The sequence below is a fragment of the Amia ocellicauda genome, chromosome 10, assembly GCF_036373705.1.
Source record: "Amia ocellicauda isolate fAmiCal2 chromosome 10, fAmiCal2.hap1, whole genome shotgun sequence".
NCBI lineage: Eukaryota > Metazoa > Chordata > Actinopteri > Amiiformes > Amiidae > Amia > Amia ocellicauda.
This window is the reverse complement of record NC_089859.1, coordinates 19,562,489-19,590,142: the sequence shown is the minus strand read 5'-3', so window position 1 is coordinate 19,590,142 and position 27,654 is coordinate 19,562,489. Positions and strand designations below refer to the sequence as shown.

General features: G+C 47.8%; 3 protein-coding genes across 7 annotated transcripts in view; 2 read left to right on the top strand and 1 right to left on the bottom strand.

Annotated features, from left to right (window-relative positions):
- Positions 1-266: 266 nt before the first annotated feature.
- Positions 267-7,267, bottom strand: slc25a40 (solute carrier family 25 member 40). The gene is made up of 11 exons (XM_066715417.1): positions 6,967-7,267; positions 5,611-5,716; positions 5,154-5,213; positions 4,955-5,061; positions 4,522-4,589; positions 4,178-4,302; positions 3,649-3,822; positions 2,795-2,904; positions 2,626-2,707; positions 2,452-2,529; positions 267-1,830 (listed from the first exon to the last, which is right to left on the bottom strand). Exons 1-11 carry the CDS (start codon positions 7,021-7,023, stop codon positions 1,700-1,702), a joined length of 1,098 nt encoding a protein of 365 aa, XP_066571514.1. The 5' UTR covers positions 7,024-7,267; the 3' UTR covers positions 267-1,699.
- A 167-nt stretch (positions 7,268-7,434) lies between these two features.
- On the top strand, positions 7,435-14,856 carry dbf4 (DBF4-CDC7 kinase regulatory subunit). Of its 3 annotated transcripts, none has more exons than XM_066715414.1 (13): positions 7,435-7,603; positions 8,358-8,449; positions 9,010-9,188; positions 9,352-9,546; positions 9,901-9,951; positions 10,133-10,202; positions 10,574-10,647; positions 10,815-10,860; positions 11,510-11,555; positions 12,448-12,582; positions 12,729-12,942; positions 13,037-13,149; positions 13,332-14,856. In XM_066715414.1, exons 2-13 carry the CDS (start codon positions 8,404-8,406, stop codon positions 14,254-14,256), a joined length of 2,094 nt encoding a protein of 697 aa, XP_066571511.1. In that variant the 5' UTR covers positions 7,435-7,603; positions 8,358-8,403; the 3' UTR covers positions 14,257-14,856. The 3 variants fall into 3 exon arrangements, with proteins under 3 accessions (XP_066571511.1, XP_066571513.1, XP_066571512.1); XM_066715416.1 differs by having other exon boundaries at positions 7,436-7,603; positions 12,804-12,942; XM_066715415.1 differs by having other exon boundaries at positions 7,437-7,603; positions 12,801-12,942.
- Positions 14,857-17,882: 3,026 nt separating this feature from the next.
- Positions 17,883-27,654, top strand: part of adam22 (ADAM metallopeptidase domain 22) — a 66,609-nt gene continuing 56,837 nt past the window's right edge. For all 3 annotated transcript variants that reach the window (XM_066715411.1, XM_066715410.1, XM_066715409.1), the window contains exons 1-3: positions 17,883-18,133; positions 18,445-18,605; positions 22,677-22,753. In XM_066715411.1, coding sequence (XP_066571508.1) covers positions 18,049-18,133; positions 18,445-18,605; positions 22,677-22,753 — 323 coding nt within the window. In that variant the 5' untranslated portion in view covers positions 17,883-18,048. The remainder of the gene's footprint in view (positions 18,134-18,444; positions 18,606-22,676; positions 22,754-27,654) is intronic.

Below are 27,654 nucleotides of genomic sequence, written 5' to 3'. Positions count from 1 at the left end.
GCAGGTTGTTCTCTCCTGGGCGTGTGGCGACCGGCTGCAGCAACAACACCCTGGAGCTCCGGGAACTGACCCCTGGTTATTTAGACACGTGGAGCCGGCGCTCGCTACCTCGTGTGGACCATGCAGGGACACTCGGCCCCAGAAAGGAGGGCTAGAGAACGTGGTACAGTGCCAATCTCTCCGCTCATTCATTTTGCTTAACAATCATGCCTCAATATCTGATGTATTCCCAGTAAAATACCAAATAAATACCACAGACACTGCCATGAAGATCGCAAAAATATCTTTATTATTGTTTCCACACACACCATATAATTAAGAAGAGGATGATCTGATTCTTTGCCATAAAAATGTATGGTACTACTGTGTTAAACACGTGCTTATTGCTAGTGGTTCACTGCATCAAGAAGGAAAATGGATATGCGAGACACGGTAAACTACACCAATGATTTTAAATTATACAAATAAAAAACTGAATCAACAAGTGACATGCTTGAAAGACTAATCAAATGTTTCAAACATTACATCTGTTCTTCTTCGGATTCATGGCTTTACAGTGCAGAGGTAATGAGCCCAATCCACACCAGAGAACTCGTCCATTGCGGATCAGGAAGTTTGGCGACGGTGAGAACACAGTGGCAGACAACACGGATGGAGTGGCACGGGTGCGTTCCGAGTGAGTGACATCAGCAAACCGAGGGCAAAGACTTGGGGAACACGCCAGCATGTGGACGTCACGATGCTGAGAGGTCAGGTGGGGTCAACACTCGAGGCACGCCATCCCAAACAGCAGACGAGAGCCCAGTCTGGGGACCAGTTGCCTAAAAAAACCTTCAGCTGGTCCACAGAGCTGGATTAGCACTCATTTTGGGTTGACCTGCCCAGAACAACGCTGGGTGGTCTGAGACCACGGCTGATTTAACAGACCCAGAATAGCCTGAGGTATCGAACACCTTCCGTGATCACAGCGGCTTTTCCTTTAGCAGCCGAGTGGCTTTGTGCAAATGCCCTCAACCTACAGGAGAACTTCAAAAAAGAAACCAGTGGTTTTGTGCAGCTTGACGCCGGTCTGTAGGATTGTAGCCTCATTCTGATGCGGAATTTAGAATACATTGTTTCAATCATACTTCATTGTGCACACTAGTCAAGTGTAACACTAAATCATCATGTAATAATACTTTGGCTTTTTTCCCCCCACTTCTATAAAAACATTTTTTACTAAGAAGGTACATTTTGTTTAAATTGAAAGTGCTTGTTTGGAAATAATCTCAGGGCAAACTTCCACCAAAGGGTCATTGAACCATCTGTGTAAAAATACGATGTACCAAGAGCCTCGGAGGCTGTCCTGACCAGCGCGATGCAAATGGTCAGTGCAGTGGGTGTATGTGTTGATTATCAATTCTCCACCAGTTTCTACTCCTTTAATTAACATGTGCATCGCCGGTGCTCGGTATCGATCTGGCATTTCTACACGTGATGGTGAAGAATTGTGGATCAGAAAAATAGTTTTACCTCGAACCACTTAACTCTTGTCCACAGCGTCAACGCACCGAGACCCGGGAGTGCTGGTGCTGCTGAACACACACATTGTTCACTTATCGAGTTGGATTAATCCAAGTCCCCTCTTCGTCCTCTTTCTGTCAGTAAGACCTGGGTCGGCAGGAGTGGAGTTTCATTCCCCCGGGTCCCCCTGCCCTGGTCAGGCCTGGTCCTGCAGGTTCACCCGCTCTCTCTCCCAGTTGCGTTTCCTGAAGAAGGCTTTCCCGAACTCGTAGGTGCTGATCATTATTGCACACGCTGGGGCGACTTTGATGAGCCGGGGCAGGAACCCTAGAACCGAGAACATGTGAATCACACGAGTGTAATACACCTCATCCACACGCACATGGCAGCTACTCAATTACTCCATTCACATAATGACAGCACTGTGTGAGTGTGACTCTCCGGTCTCCTGAGCTGCTCTGCGTTCGTCTGTATCTGCAGTGAAAGGCACAGTACAGGCTGACTGCTGTAAATATAGATTCAAGAATCTGAAATTACACATTCTGCACACACAGTAAGTATCCCAGCATTGTAACTGGGAGTCGACCGCACCCCCCATCAGGGGCCCGTTCTGAAGCTCAAGCTTGGCTCAGCTGTAATTGAAAGCAGAGCTGCTCAGCCCCCTAGTGGCCGCCGGGCAGAGTCTCAGCTTCCTGTTCAACACCGACTGTCACTAACTAACAATCTTGGTCCTCTGTAAGGAGACGTCTCTGTGTGACGAGAGGTTACTCTCCTGGAACACATTGTACACGTTTAAAACGAGAGCTGCTGACTGCAGATCACTTGTTCTTGTAAAAGAGGGTGGGGCGGTGAAGAATTGGGGAATTCCTGGATGGCTAGGCCAGCGAGTGAACAATCAAGGTGGAACCGGGCCGTGTGCTGCCGTGTGTGTGAATTCGTGGCACCAACCTGCGAACAGCCCCCCTGCGCCATTCTCCGCCACGATCCTCCGCATGACCTGCAGGGTGGTGGAACTCTTTGCAGACACTGTAAGAAAAGAGCGTATTAAAGCCCTGTCTATGGCCTGAGCAGGCCAGCCTATACAAGGCGACTGGAGATGGGGGGGGCGAGGACTCTACTCACGGTTCATAGCCTCCTGCTCCCCCAGCTCCACCTGCCGTCTGGTCTTCACCACATCAAAGGGCAGCGTCACGATCGCAGCGATCTAGAGAGAGAGAGAAATTCTTGCATAGACTGCTCTCAAATCCAGATTCAACCCCACCCCCACCACAAAGCCGGTCCAGAGACTCACAGATCCAGATGCGGCTCCGGCTGCGAACGTCATGGTGACCGAGGCCTCCTTGGTGCCGTAGCGCTCGCACAGCCATGCCTTCCCCCACTCGTAGTTGTACCAGTACATCGCTGCGGAATACACAAGCGCCACCGATCATCACCGACTGCTTATTCACCGTGCAGACGCCGTCTCCACGTGACGGACACAGGTCAGAGGCCAGGTCACTCACAAAACAATGCCGCGTTGATGACATTACAGTGACAGTGGTGTGCCAGTGAACTGAGATGTGTGAGGTGTCCACAGGACCACAGGTGAATCAGTTACTTTGGATAAATTAATTGTATACCAGCCACAGACAAACCAGCAGCATCAGTGCGATACTCACACTTTCCAAACATCACAAAACAAAGCCATACACGTCCGTGTATTGTGTGAATTAACTCAGCTGGCATTCAACCTCCCTTCTGAGGTCATCTGATTGTCTGGCTGGAGAGAGCTGGAACAGGCTGTGCTCTCATTGGTTGGTCAATCAGCCAATCAAACATCCGTTTAAGGGAGGGGCATCTCAAGTGCTATTAAAGCCTGGACATGGGTCTGGGTTCAGATCTGTGCGGGGTTTGGATCAGAGGGTTTTTGTAAAAGTGGCTCCAGTCATGAAATTTCACCGACCTTTTTATTATGATCTACTCTTATATTTGATAGTTTGCTTTGTTTACAAGGCCAGGGAGACTATTCATTATAACTATAACCTCTGGGTTCTCCCCGACACACATACGTACAGAGCCAGCAGCACAGACACACGACATGTGTCCAAATACACAAACGCACACCGACACGTTTCCAAAAACACACACACACGGGGTGTTGGGTACCTGAGAAGGGCACGTCCCGGAGCAGCGTGGGCCCCCAGCCCCTCCACAGCGAGAGCCAGCCGTCCGCAGCGATGGAGGCCCCCACGGCCACGCGCAGCTCCCGGTAGGACAGGTGGCGCGACTGCAGCTTGGTCCTCACCAGCTCCAGCGGGCTGATAACGGTGGCAGAGCCCACTGCGGGAGAGAGAGAGGCACTGAAACTACAGGCTGAAGCACTACGATGCCACGTCTCCCTGACCCTGGCACTGTGACAGGTCTGGAGACACGCTGCCCTAGATCCTGGTCATCTACAGGAGGGATCTGCAACACGACTCCAGCTCCCAGTCTGGAGGCCCCTTCAATCTCGACACGCTGAATATCTAAGGTATGTGTGTGAGTGTATATGTGCATGTATACATGTCTTCCATAAGTAAATCACTCACAATCTCCATCTCTGTCTCTGGATTCCTCCCCCTATATAGAAGTTCATGTCACTTCATTTGATGTATTCACTTTTGAATTATTGCCCCAAGGGTCCTGGCCGACCCACCTCGAGCCAGAGCTCCTGCCACCAGCGGGGCGGCGTTGGCACCGTCGCCCATCCTGGATCGCAGAGCCGCGTGCAGCTGGTCATAACATGTGAAGTAGATGACCGTGGCTGGAACGGCCATAACCCTGAGAGACAAGTCACACAATGTGCCGAAAACAACATTCAGTACTGTATACAGTGCACTCCTCCTGAGTACGAGGAACAGGACAGAAACACTGGAAATGGCAATTGTTACATTAAATTTATTCCTATTCTTTATTTACTGATTTTTGGAAGCCACATTTTTTTAATTTCGTTATTCTCCTCTTTCTAATTTTACATGTAAAGAGAAGTTTGAGACTCACAGTGTCGGTGGGAGCCCACTCCACAAAGACCTAATACCTTCCTTTTGGATAATTTTAATAAATGCATCCTACAAAAAAAGAGAGAGAGAGAGACTGGGTAAGGATTAAACAAAAAAATGCTTTGGAACATTTTACTTTTGTATCAGATGGACGGGAACTTTGGCCTTTGGATGTTGTTCCATCTCAATTACTTCATAATTACTTCCTTAATTGGACCCATTAAGCATGTTTCCCTGTTGTGGAGGCGCTTATTTATTCGTAACACTCCACAGCTGCCCAGGACCAGGGCTGCCCACCCGCAGATCAGGAGATAAAGACATGAACGCAGAGGGGAACTGGCACAGCTGTACGTTCCGAGGGAGTGCGATAATTCGGTAATAACTGGCTTTAACAGTAATAAGCACAGAACGTACAAAACGCACACGCTACTCACCAGAGTGCCCGAGAAGTGCCCGGGGGCTTTATACCAGGCTTTGGAGTTGCCATTCTCACACACACACAGGTGGTCCATGAGGCCGTTGCAATACACAAAGCATTTCCCTAAGGGAGGAAAGAAAAACACAACTCTTCCAAATGCACTTGAAATTATCCAGGAATAAGTGTGTGCGTGCGTTTACGGAGAGAAACGTTACCTTTAGGAAAAGGACTCTTCTGCGCCTGTAGCCTGATCTTCACCACATCCAGAGGGGTGACTGCAATGAAAATGGCAGTAAGCGACGGAGAGACGAGGAACTGGGAGGAAGAACAGCTGGAAGTGTGATGATAAACAATCAAAATGAACAAGTAGCTAAAATCCTGCAGAAACAAAGTGATGGGAAGAGGCGTATGTTGATCAAAATGGTGAATTTACAGCACTGATGATCACTCAGCTCTCAAGTGAAAAGTTTGTACTCTAGGTCTGCTGCCTGTGTTTACTAAATATCCTCCCCTCGCCTCCTATTAATTATAGTCTTTTGATTGTTCTCTCTCTCGGCCTCTCTGCCCCAGTGTTTGTGTTGCAGTGGTTTTCCTTCTTCAGAGTGCAGGACTAGGTTGTGCCTTTCTGTGTCCTGTTATCTCTGTCCCTGGGGGCAACAGTGTGACTCTTACCAAACAGGGAGGTGATCAGAGCCCCCGAGCAGGAGGACAACATCTGCTGCAGCGGCGTGATGCCGTTGGGCTCGACCTCTGGGCTCTGGACACTCATCTCCTTGGACTGGGGACAGAGGAAAGGAACAGCACTAGTTATATATGCTCGTTTCGACCTGCCGGTGCATAGGGGCACCAATAGATTTAAACAAAATAGACAGTACTATGCAAAAGTTTTAGGCAGGTGTGAAAAATTGCTTTAAAGTAAGAATGCTTTCAAAATTAGACATGTTAACAGGTTATATTGACCAATTAACTAAATGCAAAGTGAGTGAACAGAAGAAAAATCTAAATCAAATCCATATTTAGTGTGACCACCCTTTACCTTCAAAACCTCAATGCTGAAAAGTACAGGCAGATACCTATCCATTATGCAATACCATCAGGGAGGCATCTGATTGGCCCCAAATTTATTCTGCAGCATGACAATGACTCCACACATACAGTGAAAGTCATTCAGAATGATCTTCAGCGTAAAGAAGAACAAGGAGTCCTGGAAATGATGGTATGGCCCCCACAGAGCCCTGATCTCAACATCATCCAGTCTGTCTGGGATTACATGAAGAGAGAGAAGCAACTGAGGCTGCCTAAATCCACAGAAGAACTGGGGTTAGATCTCCAAGATGTTTGGGCCAACCTACCTGCCAAGTTCCTTCACAAACTGTGTGCAAGTGAACCTAGAAGAATTGATGCTGTTTTGAAGGCAAAGGGTGGGCACATCAAATATGGTTTGATGCAGATTTTTCTTCTGTTCACTCACTTTGTATTTAGTTAATTGATAAATATAATCTATTAACGTCTATTTTTGAAACCATTCTTACTTTACAACATTTTTTCACACCTGCCTAAAACGTTTGCACAGTACTATACATAGACAGCCATGCAGTTAAAATTCAGTGTGAGCATTTGGGGCAGTTAGACTTTAGGAAACTGTCTCTGTAACAATCGCATCTTGTCTAGAGACCGTTTATTGCATTAGCTTTATTCGCTTTGACTTGGGGAGCTAGTCTGTCTGCTTGACATACCTGATAACAATGCGTCACTTATTAAACTGTGATATAACTTACCAATGAGAGAACGCTGCTGTATTGTCATTGTTATTATATGTGTATTTATTTATCCGAGACTGACATGGTCTACACACCCGAAAATACTGTGTATACATACACACCACCGAGACAGACACATTAACATGCAAAATGCATCATCCACGTTAAGTTACAGCACAGTGAGGGTGTGTAAATAACAATCCTCTGCAGCAGTAAACCACACAGACACGTCTCTACAACACTCACACGGGCGGTGTATTAAACTCACCAGTGTCTCGTCAGGAGCGACACTAATTATATCGGCTCTGCAGGAGTTGCTGATCATAACTTTGGCCGAGACCTTTCTGATAAATGAAAGACGTCAGCCCGTCCGGGTCATTCATCGCTGTCACCCGCATGGCAATAACAAATCATCAGCCTGAGCAGATCAGTTACACGAGCAAAGAAAGCTCCCCATGTCGTGTCGAGTACTGCCCGTACTGATGACCTACACCAGGTTAATAATAACACACTTCAATCCACATGGACGGACGAAACCTGTGCCTAGACATCTTGACATTGGCTTCAGCACATTCAACTATTGAAGCATGTACATTACGCAATCTGTTCGCTTGTCGTGCAATCTGGACATTTTAGATGGACACTAAACACCCTGATAACTGTCCCGTCGGCAGCTGCGTATTTCATTGTGTTTTATATCGATCTACTGATGTGAAATAAAGCGCGGCACAGGGAAAACATCCCCAGTAGACGAACCCAAATCACGGAATCGGCAGAAGCGAAAGCCGAGCTGCACGGCGCTGGGGGATTCTGGGATACCCCGCAGCCGGAGCGGGAAAGAAGAAATCGCAAAGCTTGGGGATCTTATTGTGTTTGTTTTTTGTGTTTAATTTTCACCGGCGCGGGTAAGAAATCCTTCATCGCGACACAGACGGGCGTTTGTGCATGGTGGTGTTGTGTTGAGCGGCGTGTGACGGGGTTTAAAGTGCAGCTCCAGCCTCAGGGGCTCGGCTTCCAGGGCGGCACAGGGATTGAATACACTTTTAAAGGCTGTTTCTGTATCAGCTGTCTTAGTCTTACTCTACACTGTACTTCAGCACAGCCGCGCTTATGCGTGTAAATATTGTGTATTTAGGGTGTATTTTAGCCTTTTAAAACGCCATGTTTGACCGTTTCTCGTTTAGGCAAAGCTATCATCGCACTGCGTTGAATGCATTGTGTGTGTAGTGTCGGTGAAGTGTGTGTATTTTGATATCCCATTGGTATGCCACAGTAAATCAGAAATAATACCCAGTGACTGTAACCATCTGCTAAAATGTGTGTAAAACATAAATATCACTGCAATCCCGCTGTGTTTGGTCGATATTAATGTAATAATGAGTGAATATGAGATGCCGGTGCACCAGTGTGACCCAATCTGCAGTCGCTGTCCTGCTGTTTCTTGTTCCAACTGAGCTGTATTGTTGGTTCAGTTAAGGATTCAATTAAGATGTCAGTTGGATCAGTATCCAGTATGGGTTTGGGAATCCCTGCACTGATGCAACACGTCAGTGATGACAGCGGGGTTTCAGCTTGTTTAAAATTCACTCCCTGAAATGAAGCCTGGACTGATCTGTGCATACTTCATACTGGACACTTGTATATGTTTTGTGTTTGCAGGTCAATCCCAGAAAACTTCATCCCCCAGATGTGATAATTACTTAAAATGAAACATCGAGATGTCTCTCAAGAGGCTGAAGTCAAGTTGCCAGGTACGTTGTGTTCCTGTGAATCTGCAAACAAGCCAGCTGAAAAGGGGAGGGTGCAGTTATTTAGTTATTTGAAGATCATTAGAAGCACACTGCAGGTGTTTTAAAAGGCTCACCTCAAGATATGCCACTGCAGTGCAGCTGTGCGTTACAGCAGATAAGGCAGCCCTGTACCTGGCGTCATGATGTGCAAGCAGTCTGATTGCCTGTTTCCATGGGAGTACGGCCGACCGTTCCCAGAGAAGTCAAAACTCTCCCTTCTGTAGCTGCATACTGGCGGTGAACACGCCTGTCAGAGATGCACATGCAGAAATCCCGAGTGATGCAGGGGTTGGCGTTAGTGTATTTCACATGTCTACTTGCTGCATTTCCAGCCAGCTTGTAAGCCAAGCATCATACCCGGAAGAACTGCAGGGAAGTACGTTCCTTGCCTCTGGATGTGTTTCCTAGTTCATCTCTTTGGCTTCTTATGCTGTTTAGCTGTAATATAACAACATACATTATGTATCTTCGTTTGTCTTAGTAGCTGCAGGTTTCTCTTCATTAGTTACCTCCTTTTACAGAATCCAAGCCCTTCGACCATACGGAACAAAACAAGGTGAATTTAAAAAGGAAAGCGAAGCCGGCGAATGAGTCTTCTGAGTTGATCAGCAGGCCTCTGGCTGGGAAAGCTTTTTATCTTGATCTGCCATTTGGGAAGAACACAGAATCCCTGGAGAAAGACATTCAGAAGCTGGGTGGGGTGAGTTGTATTTAATTTATACTTTATTATTCACTAGTATGTTTCTGTCATACTCCTTTTACTTTGATCAGTGTGTGTACATTTCTTTTGCATCCTGGTGCAAAAAGAGATTGGTGATGTCAAGAAAACAACATTTAATTGATTAATTGTTATTTCATTTCAGACCATCGAGAGGTTCTTCAGCAAGGACATTCGGTACCTGGTTTCTAACAAGAAGGAGGCAAAGTTTGCACAGTCACTGCGAAAGAACTCCCCTGTGCCGAGCCCGGGTTCGGCCCACAACGCCGGCCAGAGCTCACCGCGGCCCAACAGTCACCGGGGGAACCGCGAATGCTGCGCGCAGGGAGCAGGGGACTCGGTGAGTGATCGACTCTGGTGCTGCACAAAACCATGGATTGGCTGTTAGGACGGGGTTTTATGGTAAGGAAATAGAGAACGCTGATGGTGCCACTCCTGAGCAGCTGAAGTCGTCTGCATTGATTAAGTAACACTGTGAGTAAGATAGATGCAAGGGAAGCATCCATCTTAGGAGAGAAACCCATAGTCCCTGACCATGTGTTCATGTGAAGACTTCTGCTCTCGCCAGCTGGGCCAGTTTCCCCTAAAAACCCCGTCTGTCAGAACTCTTGCTCGGGCGTCTCCTGCTCTGAAGCTCTCCCGCTGTGCTGTTTTCGATGCTGGTGGCTGATCTGTTGTCTGTTCTCGTCTGCAGGCTGTGACGAGTCGAGGGAAGTCTCTGGTGGAGAAGGTCATCAAGGAACAGGTTAGTGAGATAGTGTCCTCTCGAATCTCCTGTCCCTCTAATTCGGGGACCCGTTAATCTCACCGCTGTAAATGTGTTCTTATTCATGCCTGTATTAATAACAATGTTTTAATCATTCGGAGCTGTCATTCTGGTTGATATCTCAACAAAGGCCCCCCGCCCCACCCCTGTTCTTTTTCAGGAACTGATTCAGACCAACCGGATCCTGTCAAACGCGCTGGAATGGGGAGTCAAGATACTTTATGTTGATGGTATCCTTTCAGGCATTGAGTTTTAAGAGCCCAAAGTTGCATTATTTCAGAGTTTGCTTTCCTGCTTAGTTCTTCACATTTCAATGTTATTTTCTGAATCTTCAACATGGTGCGCCTAGCAGCATCTTTCTGAGGCTGCTTTGTATTGGTCAAGCCTGTGTCGTGTTTTAGTCTCTGACTGTGAACTAGAGGAATATGAGTGAATCTCTCCCAGCTGGATTCACGGCCCCAGATCAGCACTAGTCCTGCACCGCTCTTCCTAAAACAACACTGGATAGTCTGTGAAGCCTGTGAGCTCAGGGTTCGGTTTTAAATTGTTTATTTGATATTGAAAATGTGAACCTTCTGTTCCTCTTTGACTGCAACATCAGACATCATCTCTTATATCGAAAAGCAGAAGAAGGATCTCCCTCCCGCTACATCCAACCTCTCTCTTAAGAAGACGGTGAGGCTTTCCTTTTATTTCCACAACTTTACTGTAAACACCCCCAGGATATCTGTCTGTCATGGCAGGTGTTTTGCAGTTTGATTCATTTTAAGCTAGTCTACAGAGAGAGTTGCATTGGGGTGCTCATTTATCCTTTTCTTCCCTCTTATTTTGTTTTTTTAAAGGTCAAAACTGTAACGACTGACAGAGCTGCTCTGAAGAAGAATGAAGGTGAATACAGTCTGAGTATCTTCATCTTTATTATGTTATTTATCAAAGGTTTACAGGTTATTTTCATATCAGCCTCTGTTCTGCCCTGTCAGTCTCGGTCCAGTGAGTTAAATCTACCTTTCTTCTGGGAAACTGTGTTCTACATACTGATAACTGGATATATATCTCAACCCTGTTTATTCGCACATTTATTTGTACTTTTCTGTCAGCAATAGGCTTGAATTAAAAATGAAACCTTATAAAAAGTATTATTTCAGATTAAAATATTTAAGCAACAGAAACCCTGTTGAGCTCTGATCCGGCTGTGAACTTTACGGGCCCTTGGGCAGCAAGTCAGTGCCAGAGGGGCATAGTTTCATGTCGGGAGGCCTGCTGTCCCACACGGCCTTCAGCACTTTTACGGACTGGGAAATCCTGTTCCACTGGCCTCGTTAACCCAGCAAATGGCAATGTAAAAGTGAAGGTGCTCTCCTCTGGCACTCCCGGTCTAAAGTTTGCTCCCTCTGGTCTTTGGTGCAGCGTTCCCTAAATGTAATAAAGCTGCCGTATTGTTCTTTTTAGACGCTACTTCCATATCCCTGTTCATCTGCAGCATTAACTGTCCGTTGTCCTCTCTGTGTAACTTGGCCTGTTGTGTGTCTCTCTCCAGCTGGACGACTCAAGAAGCCGTTCGTGAAGGTGGAGGATCGAAGCAGGTGAGAGGAAACCCTGTTCACTTGCAGGGAGGCGGTCTGTGTTAAGAGCACAGCAGCCATCTCTCCTGAATGTGCAGAGTTCACATTTGTCTGCAGTACTAACCCTTGCAGTGCCATTGAGGTGGCTGCGAAGATTTGTGTTTGTGTTTTTATTGTTGTAAACCAAAACAAGTTTCAGAAACAAAATAAATGTGGGTCTCCTGTCAATGGTAGGCAGGAGATGAACTGGTGTACCTGGATTGTTCTTGGATTGACACATGGTTGGGCTGCTGGTCTGTGTCTGTGTCTGTGTGCACTCCAGAATGGCGGTAACTCAGATAAGGGCGTCCCCCTCTTGCTCAGAGACTGTGCGGCTGCTTTGCCCATTAAGCCTCTCCCCGACGCAGCAGCGCAGTTCCTCAGCACAGCGGAGACGTTCCCAGGGAGCCTGTTGTTCCGCTGAGAGGTTTAATGTCCCAGGATTGAGAATTGATCGCTCGCGTCAGGCCAAAATGCTCACATCCGAATAAAAGGCATGGAGGTATATTAATGGCTATTGAGTGCCTGGAAATGGACAGTAGGAATACAGCCAAAAATGTCCCAGGCCTCCTGTGTTCTCCAGTTGTGCTTCGCACGTTCTTCCAGTCAAGACTTAATGCACTGGCGAGTGCATGAATAATGAAAGCCCTGCGCTGATGGATGTGTCGGTCGTTCTGCAGCTCTGAGATCCTGGAGTGTCTCTGTGAGTCCTGGGCAGAGGACTGAAACTCAGACACTGAGCTGGAGCTCTATTTCAATGGCGTATCCACTGTTTATTTATCTACTGTGTTTACTGTGGTATTGTATTGTATTGCTGTGTTACTGTGCTAAATCTGCTTTTTTGGATGTTGAAGTGAACTCTTGTCTGTTTCAGACACTATCGGCCCGTCTACCAGTCGCTGCCCAACCTCCCAGAGTTCAACTTCCGGGTGCCAGTGCCTGGCTGTCCTTTTGACCTGGAGAAGAGCACCAAGGACAACAATGGGAAGATCAAACCAGGGGAAACCAGGTGCGTCTCTGTCCGTCACTCTCGGGTTTAGAGCAGAGCTACATTAGCTGGGTTTAGAGTGTCAGACCCGTCCAGTTTGGGCAATAAGGGGTGTTTTTTTTTTTTTTTTTTTTTTTTTGTCACCGCTATGTCCTCCCTGGCTTCAGTACGGGCAAAACGTTGACCCCGCTGACCTGCAAATCCATACGAGTGTCTGAATGTCGTCCCGTCCCCCGCAGCAGCAGAGCCCCCAGACGAGGCGCCAGCGAGGCAGAGCGCGCCAGGAGGCTGAAGGCCCAGGTCAAGGCCCTGGACCTCCGAGACAAGAAGAGGAGAGGCTACTGCGAGTGCTGCCTGCTCAAATTCGAAGACGTGAAAGCAGTACGCATCTTATCGCTTTCAAATGAAATGGCTGTGTGTGTTATTTGTGTGTTTTTTTGATAAATAACTTTTCTTTGCCTTTTTCCTGACACAGCATCTCAAGAGTGAACATCATAAAGTGTTTTCCACCAGCGATGCATACGGCGTGGTGGACCAGCTGATCTCTGCCCTGGGGAATAACTTTGTTGAAATTCAGGAGAAGACAAGGCGAGTGACCCTCCCCCAGTGACTGAGCTCATTGAGTCTGCGCTGGTCGAGCTGGACACCAATACTTTACTCCAATACCTTTTATTCTGCTTGTTCTTCTAGGATGTTTTGCACGATACAAGAGTTGTGTTATTGCTCTTGCAGTGTGTATTTATCATTGACCTGCTGTTTCTCACTCCTAGGCGGACGCTCAGTTGTGCAGCTTCCCTGCCTGCCTCCTCAGCGGGAAGAAGCTCGGATGAGAGGGCGGAGAAGCGAGCAAGTGTGGAGGGAGGTGTGGAGGGTGGCTGTAAGAGGCACAGCGGGGGCTTGACGCGGCGGACCCCTGCGGCCGGGTCGTCCACGTCCTGCAGCGCAGCCAGCGTCGTCTGTATTGGTGGGCTGGGGCCGTCAGGGGACTCGAGGACGCGGACCGGACCGGTTCCTCCCGACCACCATGTGTTCGAGGTGCCGGGGGAGGTGCGCAGGTTCGACAGGGCTCAGCGGCTGATGAGGAAACGTTTACACAGGAGCTTGAGGGTGCAGAAGAGCGGCAGGATTCACGCCGAGCAGGAGCCACCCCCCCGCGAGAAACCACCCCCCCGCGAGAAACCACCCCCCCGCGAGAAACCACCCCCCCGCAGCGAGAAACCACTGCCCCGTGCCGCCAAGGTCTCCGAGGCCTGCTTCCACGTCTGCACGGCCGAACCAGACTGGGAGGATAGCGGCGGGCCCGGGGTGTGGGGGTGGACTGCGTGTGACGCTCTGGCTGGGTGTCTTGAAACTCCCTCCTGCAAACCTGAAACTACAGAGCCGGTGGAAGAGCAAACTGGCGAGCCGAGGGGGGCGCAGCTCCCAGACACCGGTCATGGGGAGGGTGCAGAGCCAGGGGAGGGCATGGCACTGAGCCGGACTCTATCACTCTCTCCCCCTCCCGCCAAGATACAGCGCAAGGTCCGGCGCCTCAGGAGGAACAGGAAACGGCAGAAGGAGCAGCAGGCAGTGGAGGAGTGTGGTAAACACAACGCTGCTTCGTTGACAACGTCCCTGCAGGATCTGTGGCAGCTTTTCCAGTCCAGTGGAGACCCAGACTCGGAGTTCCTGGGGTTTCCAGACGGTGGCCTCTGAGGAACACACTCGGTTCTGTCACCTCATTCACTGTAGACCTGAACTGAGCTGCTCGATGCTGTTCAGACCCTTTTTGGCGTTTGTGTTCTCTGCACCATGGTTTGTTGGAGGAGGAGGGTATTGTTTTGGGTGTCAGTGTTTTAAAGGTTATACTTCAGTGATTTTTAATCGGTCACACAGCCTTCCCTGGACAGTGGAATTGCACCTCGTGGGGGGTCTCAGTTCTCATTATTAATATGAAAAGATCTTCATAATAATGGATTTTAACTTGGAGGTGGGGGGGGGGGGAGAAGCCACACATGAAATATTTAGGCTTGGAAACCTGGAACACACACTCTATTAGTGACAGTGCCGTCAGGTTTGTGACATCTGAGGTCAGTTTACAGACTCCATCCGCTCATCAATGCATTGACTGGAGTCACTATTCTGCATTTTAAAGAGATGTTTTATATGTATGTAAAGCGTATGTAATGTGTAAATATATAGTTATTTTTCTGAACTAAAATATTAAATGTTTTTAAAATAGAATCTACTTTGTAATAAACACAGGTCAGAATTGTACATTTTGTACCTGACGGATATTAAAGACGTGTCAGATGATTTAATAATGTCCTGCTCTTCCTGAGGGCCCAGGGGGGCTGGTTTCACAGACGCACAGTAGCACCTGTCCTGGACCAGAGCAAGTTGAGGTCTGAGATGGTCACCCTACTCTGGTCTTGGTTCAGTTCTGAAGGTCAGCCAAGCTCTGATAGTGCAGAACATCAGGAGATGGTGACACATCTAACTGCTTGTCTGTATAATGATCCTCTTCTGGCACCTTGACTGATTCCCTTCGCTCGCTCTCTCGTGTTGTGTAGCTGCTGGCTGTGGGGTGGTGCTGTGGTGGATGTGGACTTGCAGCAGACCTGTGTGTAGAGAGTGTATTTCACAGGCTCCGACAGTTGTGCAGTGTAAGTATTGCACCTAAGCGGTGAGATGGATCTGTGACACGAGGTGCTGCGGTCTGTGAGCTCTGGTGTTGATTGTGGTCTGTGTTAAAGATAATCAGATTGTGTGCTTAACAATTACTGCAGTGGCGACTGAGTTTGTTTGCCGGACAGTTGAGGTGTTTTGGCCATGGCTACCAAGGTTGCGATTGGCAGTGTTGGTTCGGGGTGAAGCGTCTGGCACCTGCCTGAAGAGATTGGGACGTGGCTTCATCAGAATGTTTTCCCAAGCGAGGAATTGAGCACATTGTTAGAGAATTGCACCTCTTCTGCTTCTACCATCAAAATTAAATGCATATTTTCTTTATGATGATGCTTTTCTTAATAATTAAATCTGTTGTGAGTCTCATATCAGCAAGGAACATACTGCCCGCCCCCCCCCCCCCCCCACACACACACACACACACACACACACACACACACACACTCACTCACTCACACACTTCCATTGCCGATGGTCATGGTGAGATTAAAATTTGAATTGATACTGGAAAGAGGGGTTTTATTTAGATCCTATATTTTCCCTAGCATGTAATTATTCACCCTGGAGCACCGATTTTGTTTGTGCAGTGAATATCATTTGAGATAACGATCTTAAGTGTTGAAAGTCTGCTTTGTATTGATACTCGGTGAGACTAGAGTGCGTTGTCATTTGAAGTGGATATTAAATTGAAGTTTTGCATAGCTTGGTGTTCTTCTAAGTCATGGTTTGCACGCCTGTCTCTTACTGCATCTTGTTTTATTGGTTGGTACTAATGTTTGTTCTAGAGACATGAACTCTGTAAGTGGAGCTGCTGTTCCTCAGATATTATGACCACACAAATGAACATCCTAACGGTACCGTTTACAGCAGACTGGTGAATGATCTATCCCTGCCACGGAGGACCAGCTGACTGCAGGGGGGTGGGCTGTGTGGATAGCACTTTTGTTTGCGTTGCTGCTTCAAATGAATGCAGATGGGGGCATGGGGGACATGTCATCGTGAGCCAAAACACAGCTAATTAGGAAACGGGAGATGAGCTGCATCTTAATCTCAATGCATTCAAGCAAATCGAGGAGCCACCAGCATGGCAACAGTGAACAAATAGAATCCATGAGGAAAGGGATCCCGACTCGGCTGGGGAGACGGGGATGGGATCAGGGCAGCGTGCCGCAGCACAGAGACGCATCTCTTCCAGCAGCTCCACACGGCTGTGTGGTGCGTGTTTGTGTGCGTGTCCTGCAGGCCTCTCCTCCACATGAAGAGCATGTGTGTTATTGAGTGAAGGGGAATGAGCTCCTCGAGGACTCTGCCAGTTGAGACTCGGTAGTGCAGCACTTTAGACACTAGTTAATCTGTCTCCAACATGGGGGTTCATGTTTGCAGGTTTGTAAATGATCAATTCCACTAGTTTTGTTGGTTTTTAATTCTGTATATAATCGCATTAGGTGTTCATGTGGCATACTACTGCTGGCAAGACTATCCGTTTCATCAGGGCTCGTTTCCATTAATTGGTCTGTAGGGGAATCCCAGTTCCAGATACCGTTAGTCATGTCCACACTGCAGGGCATGTTGTTGTTTTTGGCAAGGACAAAGAGCATGAAATATTTTTATTTTTTTGCAGCGACGTAGTTGAGTAAAGGACTGCAAGCTGCGCATGTGCATATTGTGCAGTGCTAATTGAGATGAATGCACTCCTGGTGTCTGTTTGTGACAGATTTGTTTTGCTTATTTAAAAATAAATAATGACCTGGAAACATGAGAAGGGTTCATCCCCAGGCCCCCCAATACTAGCAATATTATAGAGCTGATGCATTGTGTTGAGTTTTGTTTTTTGCTCTTCGGCTTCCTTGGCCCAGCCGTTGTTATTGATGGTGGAAATGTCTCGGGCTGATGAGACCCAACACTAGAATGATAAAAGGATTTAAAAAAAAAAATTTCCTGCAGTTTTTCAATGAGGTGCTGCTGAATCGCTGGGGGGTCGTGGTAATCTACTACAATCCTCCCCATTCATTATTCATAGACCCCAATCCATCTCAAAACCACCCCTGGCTGCAGCTGATAATTACTTTCCTTCAGATGCCTTTATAACGCCAAATCAGCAGCAGCCAGGAGGTGGAATTAATGCCATTTTACTCCAAGCAGTATAAAACCAATAGGAAAAAGAATTATTGACAATAATGTATCTATATCTTAAACAGCACGTGCATCACTATCCAATTAACTACAATTAACTGGTCCCAAGCGCATCCTATGCAGTATTACTGTGATGTGTAATTACATTATAAATCTTAGTCCATTACCTGCCCCACCAGCATCCAAACACCCCCAGTCGGCAACGCACACATACCCCCCAAATAAAACTAGCCTGCTCCGATCATGCTCCATAAACGGGTTTGAAATTAAAACTAATAATAATTGCATCTGCATATTCATATTATTTTATTAACTACCGCGTGGCTGCAGCTGCGAATTTTCTGTTTTGAAGACGAAAGCACCACGCGCCTCACACTACAGCTCCCGGCATGCCCCGCGCCCCCGGGCTCTCCACCACGAATATGCATCTCTGCTCATGAATATGTATGTTTGCTCATGAATATGCATGAGGCGCTCCTGCAGTGCCGGTGCGGTGGGCGTGGCCAGGCTCAGACGCCGCTCTCGGCAGCAGCAGCAGCAGCAGCAGCGAGTCCCGGCGCAGAGGCTGTAGGTCCGTCTGATGGCTGCGGCGACCGGGGGATGCGCCGCTAACCGGACCCACAGAACCGGCTGTCCGCTGCGCCGCGCCTCCCTTTAGCACCCGAACCGCATCCCAGCCGAACCGCCGCCATGGCTCTGCACTGTCGGATCTATTTGCTGTGTCTCTATGGAGCCATGTACCTCGTCCGTCCCAGCAACCCCATCCGACGGATAGGTAACCCATCTTTGCCGTAGAAAATATGGTGGAGGATGAGGTTCGTGCGGTGCGGTGATGCCCGCGGCGGCCGGGAGCAGAGCAGGGCACCGTGCGGGGGCTTCTCACGCACAACGCACCTCCATCGTGTGAAAGCGAGAATAATTACATTTGTAATTCACTGCGGTGTGACAGAGGGAGACGGTCTCCCGTGGCAGTGGGGCGGGCTGCTGGGAAAAATCCCCGTCGCTCGGGCGTGTGGTTTGTTTCTCCCCGATAACCCGAGCGCAGATGCTGATCTTGTCTTTGTGTTGTGTTTCTCTCTGACGAAGGAGACGCCTTGCTGAACGGGAAGGGCAGCCGGAATGACAGCCGACCCACCGCCCAGCAGAGCACCCTGCCCCTGCGCTTGATTTACCGCACGGACAGCGACAGCCAAGCCGCCGACAGCCTCCTGAACACGGCGACCCGCACAGGTCCGCCCGCCGCGCAGGTAGGCTCGGTGCGGTGCGCTGCGCTGCGGGGTAAACATCCCACATCCTCCGGGTCTGTGCTGCCCTTGGCGATGCGCTGTCCCGTCCGGGTCTCTTCATTGCGGAGCTCTGCTTTCATCTGCACAAACAACCCCCTTTTGTCTGTGTGCACACGGGTTAATCGCGAAAAAAGCGCACACGATCTGCCTCGGTGTTTGTCACAGGTAACCGCGTCTCTGCTCCCCCTCAGTGATGCATCTCAATTAATGCAGACAAAGGGCTTTTGCTACATTGTTGTTAAATATGGCTCAGGCCGGTAAAGGGATGCACTGCAATGCTACTGCGGGATTTTGAAAACTACTATAACAATACACGCACATGTATATATTAATCCAGTTAGGCGTTTATTTGATTAGAACAAATATGTTTGTATTCGCTAATGTATGTAATACTCTCTGGGATGAAAGCTACCGTTTTTCTACGTTCCTTACAGAGTTAACGTCACATTTAAGTTTTAATATGAGGTATAAGTAGCAAGCAGGGTGTGTAAATGTGTGTTTTCCGATTAGGATGCCTAATTGTAGTTCTTGTGGTGCCGATATACATTTACCGATTTTTAGTGTGTTGAAACGTACCGATATCCCTGATTTATCAAAATGAAAATGAGTTTTCCAATGTGTGGTTTTGTCTCTTAACGCTTGGGTACCGTTACTCTGCTATGAAATGCAGCATTGGATATCTCTCTCTCTCTCAAGTATTTGTGAATGACGGTACATATATTCTGCTGAAACGCCGATATCCTGTGAGATAAGCTCCTGTTTCCTGGCTCTAATCATGTACATCAAAGAAGCACTTTGGCACATTTGCAGACATCTTTAAAGCACCAGACACATTAACTCACAATCATCCTGCCCGGAGAGGGGGGGTTAGAGTAATCAGACCTGCAGCTCCAGACGTGGCCTGGTTCGGCGCCCTGAGCCAGGCCCCACCTCCCTGGCGGCCCTGCACTCTCTGAGCTGGCAGGGCTGGCAGGACAGACCGGTTTCCCTCTCGAATACAGTAATCGTACGGTTGTGTTTTTTCAGCCCTGTGTGTGATTCTCTGGGTGTCTCTTGCAATGCAGTGAAGGAGGGAGATTTGCAGCTTCCTAACTTTTTCAGGGCCTTGCCCAGCCCTTTGTGAGTCGGTGTGTCTGTGGTCTGTGAACCTGTCCTCAGATCTCCTCTGCTAGCAATGCTCTCACTGAGTCAGGGTAAGGATGCTGCAGGGAAAGGGCAGCACAGTTGCATCCGTTTGCAGCACCGCATGTAAGACCATGGACAGCGCCTACAAGCAGAAACCATGAGAGTATCGGTCCATCATCCCGGCCACTTTGTAACTTGCTCAGTAAAAGCCAGAACGTGGAGGGTGGGGTGTCCATTTAAGTGGGTGTTTATAGGAGAACATAGTGCTGCATTAACAGAAGAGTGAATTTGCCCGTGCAGATGTAGGATGTGTAATGCACAGACAGAGAAGGTAAAGAAGAGACTGTAGGTGAGACAGGCGAGCCTTAATGACATTTAACAAAGTTGTGGTCACACTATGGCTTCCGATCAATGACTCGTCGATCAATTAATCCTTTAGTGAAACTTCAATTAATTCGGTTAATTTCAGCATTGTTTGTTGTGTCCCGGAAGTTTCAGTTTCCTTTGGGATTTGGGTCAAGTAAACCAGTTAATTAATTAAACAAATACTTGATCATCGGTTCTTATGAATCAGTTCCACAAGAGCAGGAGTTCAGAAGGTGTCTCTGGGTGAAGCTTGGTGGGAAAGTCTCCTGGAGGGGGTGCTGGACAGGCTGTGTCCAGGAGATCAACACTTTTATTCTGGGGACGGGGGGGGTGATGCCACAAGAGTGTCTCAATCCTGTGGGTTCAAAAAGCAGAAAGGAGGGATGGGCAGGTGTGTTTTAAAAACCCTGATTTCAGATCATCTGTTATAAAATGAGGTACGCCTGACGACCCTCATTTTTAAGGAGACCAGATCTGTGCTTTCAGAATCCCGCCCCAGAGCTCCCAAAATACGCGTCCGATTCTCATTTTTTCCAGAGCGGCCGATCAGTTGGCTGAACTCAATATTCAGCTCAGCAGACCCAGTTCCCAGCAGACCTTGGGTCTAAGTGTGTGCTGAATTTAAAGATGAAAATTCAATAAAACCTGCAGGACCGTGGTCCTCAAGGACAGGGGTTGTTTCTTCAGCCTGGACAGGGCGCTTGGGCTCGACCTGCATTGCAGCATGTTTACTCTGCTGACGACCAGCCAATCTGACTGGCGTGAGCAGGAATACACACAGATGGGCCTCCGCATGGCAGCACTGGCACTGAGGCAGCCTGTGAAACTCCTAGGGTCACGAGAGGACCTATCTGGGCGAGAGATCGAGGGGTCTACCTCATCCTGGTACCAGAAGGCTCAATGTGGCGTGTTGCGCACCACAGTGACTCAATGAAACAAGAAGGCAAAAAGCCCATGAAACCACAAGGATGATCATTAACTATAATTAGTCAGAAATAGGTTTGTTCATACATATCAGATGAACCTCCCACTGCTGCCAAATGGCCAGATATCCTTTTATCAGTACAAGGCCGGTGCATGATGGGGAAGCCGGTGCTCAAACCTCTAATGAAGACAGGAGGGAGCTGCATGCTTTAAGGTCACCCGATGCATTAAGGACCTGCTGAAGGATGACCTGGTTTGCATTTTCACACGAGTGATTGTAAATAAATACATTAATATTCATAGTGCTGAAAGGCTGCACGCTTCCAATGAACCAAGATTATTTCAGGCTCTTGGGATCAGTCGAAGGCTAGGAGGAAAGTCTCCCGGCACAGTTTAGGATTTGAGCTCCTGTGTGTCTTTTGTGACAAAGCTAGATTAGTTTCTTTACCGTAAGAGATTTGAGCGGCCAACGGTTTGTCATCATCAGAAACAAAAGGCTCTAATGCCAAATTAATTAGAGTGAAGAGGTTCATTAATCTCACGGGGGGTGTGCGCCCTCTGAAATGGAGAAGGGCGGCTGGTGCCCCCCAAACTGGTCTAATGTGACAATGAATAACGATGCGCTGGAGATTTCTCCGTTGCGTCTCAAGCTCGCCTCCCTCCCGGTGACGGAGAGCGCCGTGCCAAGCTCTCGAACCGCCGTAAACATCTGAATCTCGATCAGCCTCTTTGATGTCGTCTCTGGAAACCAGCCAGAGTCGCACAACAAAGGAGAATGATTACATATTCAAATCCAGCGATGCCATTTAATCTCCGTCTGATGAGAGTTCCAAGATGGATTTAATGTTTTCATCTTAATAAATTTGCACCTCGTATATATATACATTTTTTTTAAATTGCATTTTATTTATTTTTTTCTTTTTCCAGAAGTGTAAACTTTTTTTTTTTTTCCCCTCAATCTTTCTAACGTCTACCAAAAACACACATTGAACACGGTGCCAATCGGTGAACTGAACAGTTTGAAAATGGTTCATAATGATAAGATGGTTTGATTGTTTTTCCTGTGAAATAGTCAAAGGTCTTGAAGTGCAGTTCCTGAAACCTCCCTGTGATCACTGACATTGAAAGACAATCATTCTTAAAACACAAATAGTTGGAAAAGAGGCATCAGTTTTGCAGAAGACTGGGAAAGTGTTACAATATTTATAAAAACTAGTCTAAATAAATATGAAAACAGATTTTAAATCCTGTTTTCTATCTGGCTTAATCTATTTCATGCCTGTGTGTTTGTGTCCTGTGTCATGCTGTGTTGCTGAAACTTGTGCAGCACTTTGAGATATTGTTTTAAAGGTGCTTTATAAAATACAACTGTTATTATTGTCAGTATTAATGCACCAAAGAGCTGCAGTCCCCTGTGGGCCAGTGCGGATCCTGCAGGGAGGCTGCGGTGAGATCGGAGGCCTTGAGTAATTCAGTTCTCTCGATAGTCATAATGATAATCTGGGTGAACTATCCTGCCATCGCATTGTCATCTTTGCAAACTCTAGCTGTAGTTTTTCAAATACGCAGGAGGATCCGATGATAAAACGTCGTCTTCTCCTTTGTTTCCTCTTCCAGACGACGCATGTGGCCCAGGCCAGCTTCCAGGTGGATGCTTTTGGGTCGACGTTCATCCTGGATGTGGCGCTGAACCAGTGAGTATGCGTTTCTACTGTTATCCCTCCCTGCGGTGTACCTGTTTTGTTTGTGGTAGTGGGGGGGCATTACAAGGCAGTCTGAGTTTATCTGATGACGGGTGAGTAGCTCTGCAGTGCTGTATAACCTACTCTGAGTACCTTCTCCATCAGGACAGTGGAACAAACCACACAGGCTTCCATGTCCTGGTAACTGTCCTTATAGCCCCACACATGCACTTCTGCAAGTAGGAGAACACTCTGAAATAAGTCCAGACCGTGACATCTGTCACAGAGACGTGCGTCAGAGTCCATAAGGAACAGAACCGATCCGGCGCTGGAGAGAACGTCCAGCTGTAGGGCTGAGACATAAGGAAGGGAGAGAGAGAGTCCTGAGGGCTGATTCGGAGGCTATTGTTGTGAGTTACGCATCTGATGTGCCTAGATGTTTACTAGCAGCACCTCGGGGACGAGCAGGTGAGTCACTGGACTGACGGGAAGCGTCTCGATCACTTCTCGAGCTTTTGTGTTTGTTTGGGTTCTTTTGCGTGCTGAGATTCCTAAACATGATAATGAGGATCACAACGATTCTTGTGAAACCCCACCCTGAGCACTGGCGGTTGTCTGGATGACCTGTTGCGGTTGGTTGCTCCCAGGAGGCTCTGGACTCGGTGCCGAGGTTTCAGACGCCCTGCATCAGGAGGCGGGGGCGTCAGGGATTTGGGAGGCATCACTGCGTGTTCTGCTCCTACTCTTTCACTCCCTGCTGTAATCCTTCTGTCCCCAAATCCTGACTTTTCTTCCGGCCAGGAGGGTCATGGCCGGGATCCAGGACTGGGCCGGCTCCACCTGCGCTGTTTTCTCTGGGCTGCTTTGTTAGACCAGGCAGGGAGCAGAGGACGGTGGCTTTGATTTGGGCACACAAACTGCCTTTATAAATAGTATTTATTACCTGGAATCCATCAAAAGAGTCTTAATTAATGAAGTGTTAATAACCCAATATTAACCAGCCTTTGCTAAGGATGAATTGCATGTTATTGTCTAAAGGTCTGTTGCTCTCATGCAAAAATGCTTCCTATACCTAATGATTCAGTGTTACGGGCTTGGTTGTTATATATTTAAATGCTGCTGTTTGTGTGTCTTAACTAGTGCCTCAGAATGAGGTGGGGGGTGTGCATTGTGTCAGGAGTTCACAACACAAACATCCAGGCCTTATTGTACCAGCACTAATTACCCCTGTGGGACCTGGGATTCCAGCTGTATTTGAATGAGGTCACCTGTGCCGTAGAGAACCGGGGTTTGATTCAGGGATTGTAAGTGCTGAAATGTTCTCTCTCAGGACTTTCCTCTGTTCTCTTCTCTTTTGCTAATGTGTTAACTCTTTAAAGAAGCATTGCACAGGGACTCCCTGGCCCTTCAGAATCACAATAACCCGTCGCTTTGCAGAGATGTGACTGGAGGATCATTTTGTTTGTAAAGAGTCTCCTCAGTGCTGGAGGATCCCAGTGTCTCCTCTCCCTGAGACTGTAAAGATCTGGACTGAGGGTCTCTAATGAGCTGAATCCCAAAAGTCTGCTAATAACCTTCAGCACAGACTGCACTGCCACTGTCTCACCAAGTCCAGAGTGGCTCGGTCCAGATCTTCACACTGTATTTCTCAACAATAGCCAGTGCTTAGCCCAGCTTACCTCCCTGTCCCTGCCAGCTCACACCAGCGATTTTCTGTCTTCCCTTGTGCGTCTCAGAGGGGCCGGCAGCATACGCTGGCCTGTGTTTGGTCTCCTGCAGTGAGACCCAGTTCTCTCTGCTTGATCAATGGACTGGCTCTGCAGGATGAAATAAAGGAAACGGGATGAAATGAAGCAAAACGAGAACCAGAACAAAACTTTTTTTGAAGATGATGTCTGACCAGACGGACAGAGAGGTCGACAGAGAGAGAACAGTTTTAAAATATTAATAATTACAAATACATTCATTTATTCTGTTTTATGTTTTTAAACTAGGGCCCCTACTTAAAAAACATACTAAAAGATGTTTTTTTGAAAATGTAAAAATGCAGAAAGTTTTTTATGGGGGTTAGGGTTAGGGGATAGAATCTATAGTTTGTACAGTATAAAAGTCATTATGTCTATGGAGAGTCCTCATAATGATAGCGGCACCAACGTGTGTGTGAGAGTGAGATTGTGGTCTCATGCTGGGTGACGCAGGGAAGAACCGCCCCGAACTCTCCTGCAGCTCCCCGGACCCGGGGGAGGATAATTACTGGGGGAACACCTGACGGGTAATATATATACACACACAACTGGGTCTTCTCTGTGCAGCTGTATCTCTGCTTGATACAACAGAGAATTTCCCAGCCCTCCATTTCTGTGTCTCTGTAAGGACTGCAGTGACTTCGCTGTTTCAGTTGTCTTTTCCTGAAGGGTGATGGCTGCTCAGTGACAGCCTGTCACATGCCTTGGCCTGGCTGCCCCCAAGTTTTCACTCTGAATAATGTACTCGTCTGTTGCCGGGTGAAAGTGCACTTCACAAATGGGCTGCTGTCTTTAGCCTCTGTGTCTTTTATTTTGATTGTTTTGTTGTTGATTTTTGCGAAAGGACAGACTGGGGCTTCAGCTTTGCAATTACATTGAGAGAGAAGTCTTAAGCAGCTCCATTACGGGCTAATGCCAGGATTTAAGGTCTGGGAAACGGCTGAATATCTCAATGGATGAAATGCATAATTTATACCAACCGTCCATTACCTTTTGTACTGTATTGTAGATGAAAGACTGATGGCTTTAAGTGACCCTGGCCTGTGCTGTGGAGATGATTTTCCTCTCCATCATAAGAATCGTGATTTGCAATGTAGAGAGGAAGATGAACTCTGTATCATCCTTTGATTGCAAATATAAGAAATGGCACAGTGTGTGCAGTGTTGTGTTGCAGTGCAATGCAGGTGGCTGGACACTACATGCTTCAGAGCACAGCTGTATGTTGTCGTCCTCCATCCTGTGCCTGAGCATTTGTGTTGCATGAGCCTGTTGTAGTGACATCACTCACCTTCGCTCCTGTGTGTGTGTGTGTGTGTACAAAGGAACAATCATTTAAAAAAGGAACTAATCAGAAAATGAATTTGGCTTGCCGAGGCAATAGTACTGCAGGTGCCCTCGTGAGAAGCCATTCATTACTATAGGTGTGTAGTGACATGATAATATGGCTGGACGTGTTTTTGTGCAGTGGGTGCAATTCTGAGTGGGTGCTAAATCACTTTTGCCATATTTGACACGCAAACCCAAAATAAATCGTGGGTCTCCTGCTACAGCGCTAGCTTCTACACAATGCACAACCGGCCATGCAATATTGACCATGGAATTTACAACACCGGTCTGTATGTTCTGCTGTGTTTTGCTCCAGTGTTGGATTTTCTTCTCGTCCGTCTTTCTGTGAGGCATATGACTTTGCGTTTGGCCGCCACATCCACAAAGATGCTGACTCGCAATATTATTAATTGTCGTGTGCTTCGCTCTGCAGCGGCCGATACAGTGCTGACTGAAACAGGATTCGCGCAGCCATGTGCCCCCACAGGCAGTTCGCCGATATCCGGCTGAGCTCCTCTAGTCTGGGTAGGCCTGCCTGTGAATCTGGCATCTTCACCGAGGACCTAATGAGGGAGACTGGTCTTCATGTCCTTAGCGTACCCTTGTGCGAGATACTTGGCCAAGGAAGGAGTACAAGAAAGAAAGGGAAAGAAATGGAAAGAAAGAAAGATCACAAGCTTGAAGGAAAATATCGGCTCAAGCTTTCAACGCCTTTTCTCGACACTGGCGGCACTGGAGATGATTAATGAGGCGGCGGTGTTTGTCTCCTCTCCCCACTGATGCATTGTCCTCCTCTGTGGCCCTCTGGGGACTGGGGGGGTTTGGCATTGGCTGCTCTGAGCAGTGTGACGCCAGCGGTGGCAGAGTTAGGGGCAGGGCTTGCGTTTTGCATCTCCTTCCCATTTTTAAATCTTACAATCTTTCACATTTATCTTTCTCTTCAGTGTGAGGTTGGGCGGTTGTTGTTTTTTGGCTGAAAGAGACAGGACTGCAGTATTGCTAATTGCCTTTGTCCTCATCCTCATATCCATCTCCATATCCAAACTCCTTCTTGGACTAATTTCTTATTTAAAGCCGGAGCAAATCAATACAGTCTTTGAACCCCCACTCCCTGCTCCCTAACCCTGCACCTATAACTTCAGGCCCCTTTAGGTTGCTTCCTATTTGCCTGACCATCCCTGTGGCTCCACAGCGCAGGACCACAGTGGGGTGTTGCTGTTGGGATTGATGTCTGATTAACACGGGTGGAAGTTTTCATCCCACAGCCTGGGCAGAGACTCGTATGTACTTCTGTCCTGCAGGCTGCGGTCTGATGACATCCTTCAAGGCAGCTGTTGTCCGTTGCTAGTTGTGTGGCATTAAAAGATTTCAAACTCTACATGCAAGCATTTCAGTTAAGTGACATAAATGATCACAAACCCACATTGGTCTGCGCAGTCACCAAAGCCCAGTTTCCTACAGCAGCCAGGCTTGGGCTCTCAATGGCCCATTCACACTCTTGCCCGGCTTTGTTGGTGGCTTTCATGTTTGCTAATCCTTGGCAACGGGAAGTGAACACCCCCCCCCCCCCCCCCCCACTAGTGCTGCTGCATTTCACAGATAGTGTGTGTGTCGGTGCCGAGAGGCTTGCTTATCCATAAGGAGAGGAGAAAACATCTCTGCGAAAGAGTTTCCCACAAAACCACTGAGTTTGTCTGCTTCATGTTTACTGGGAAATCGTCACACATTCTTATCACTGGAGCCTAACAACCTTAGTATTGTTTAATACACTGCATGGAAATGTATTGCAACTATGTGCTGCTGTTGGGTGTGGGGGAAGGGCTAGTGGCTCTGCCTTCCCTC

Excerpts from the sequence above, each read along its gene's own strand:
- slc25a40 (XM_066715417.1), bottom strand. The coding sequence starts at position 7,023 with ATGATCAGCAACTCCTGCAGAGCCGATATAATTAGTGTCGCTCCTGAC. Across the intron at positions 5,717-6,966 it reads TCGCTCCTGACGAGACACTG|TCCAAGGAGATGAGTGTCCA; the intron begins GTGAGTTTAATA and ends CTCTGTCCCCAG. Across the intron at positions 3,823-4,177 it reads GGCAGGAGCTCTGGCTCGAG|TGGGCTCTGCCACCGTTATC; the intron begins GTGGGTCGGCCA and ends TCTCTCCCGCAG.
- dbf4 (XM_066715414.1), top strand. The coding sequence starts at position 8,404 with ATGAAACATCGAGATGTCTCTCAAGAGGCTGAAGTCAAGTTGCCAG. Across the intron at positions 8,450-9,009 it reads GGCTGAAGTCAAGTTGCCAG|AATCCAAGCCCTTCGACCAT; the intron begins GTACGTTGTGTT and ends CTCCTTTTACAG. Across the intron at positions 12,943-13,036 it reads AATTCGAAGACGTGAAAGCA|CATCTCAAGAGTGAACATCA; the intron begins GTACGCATCTTA and ends TTCCTGACACAG.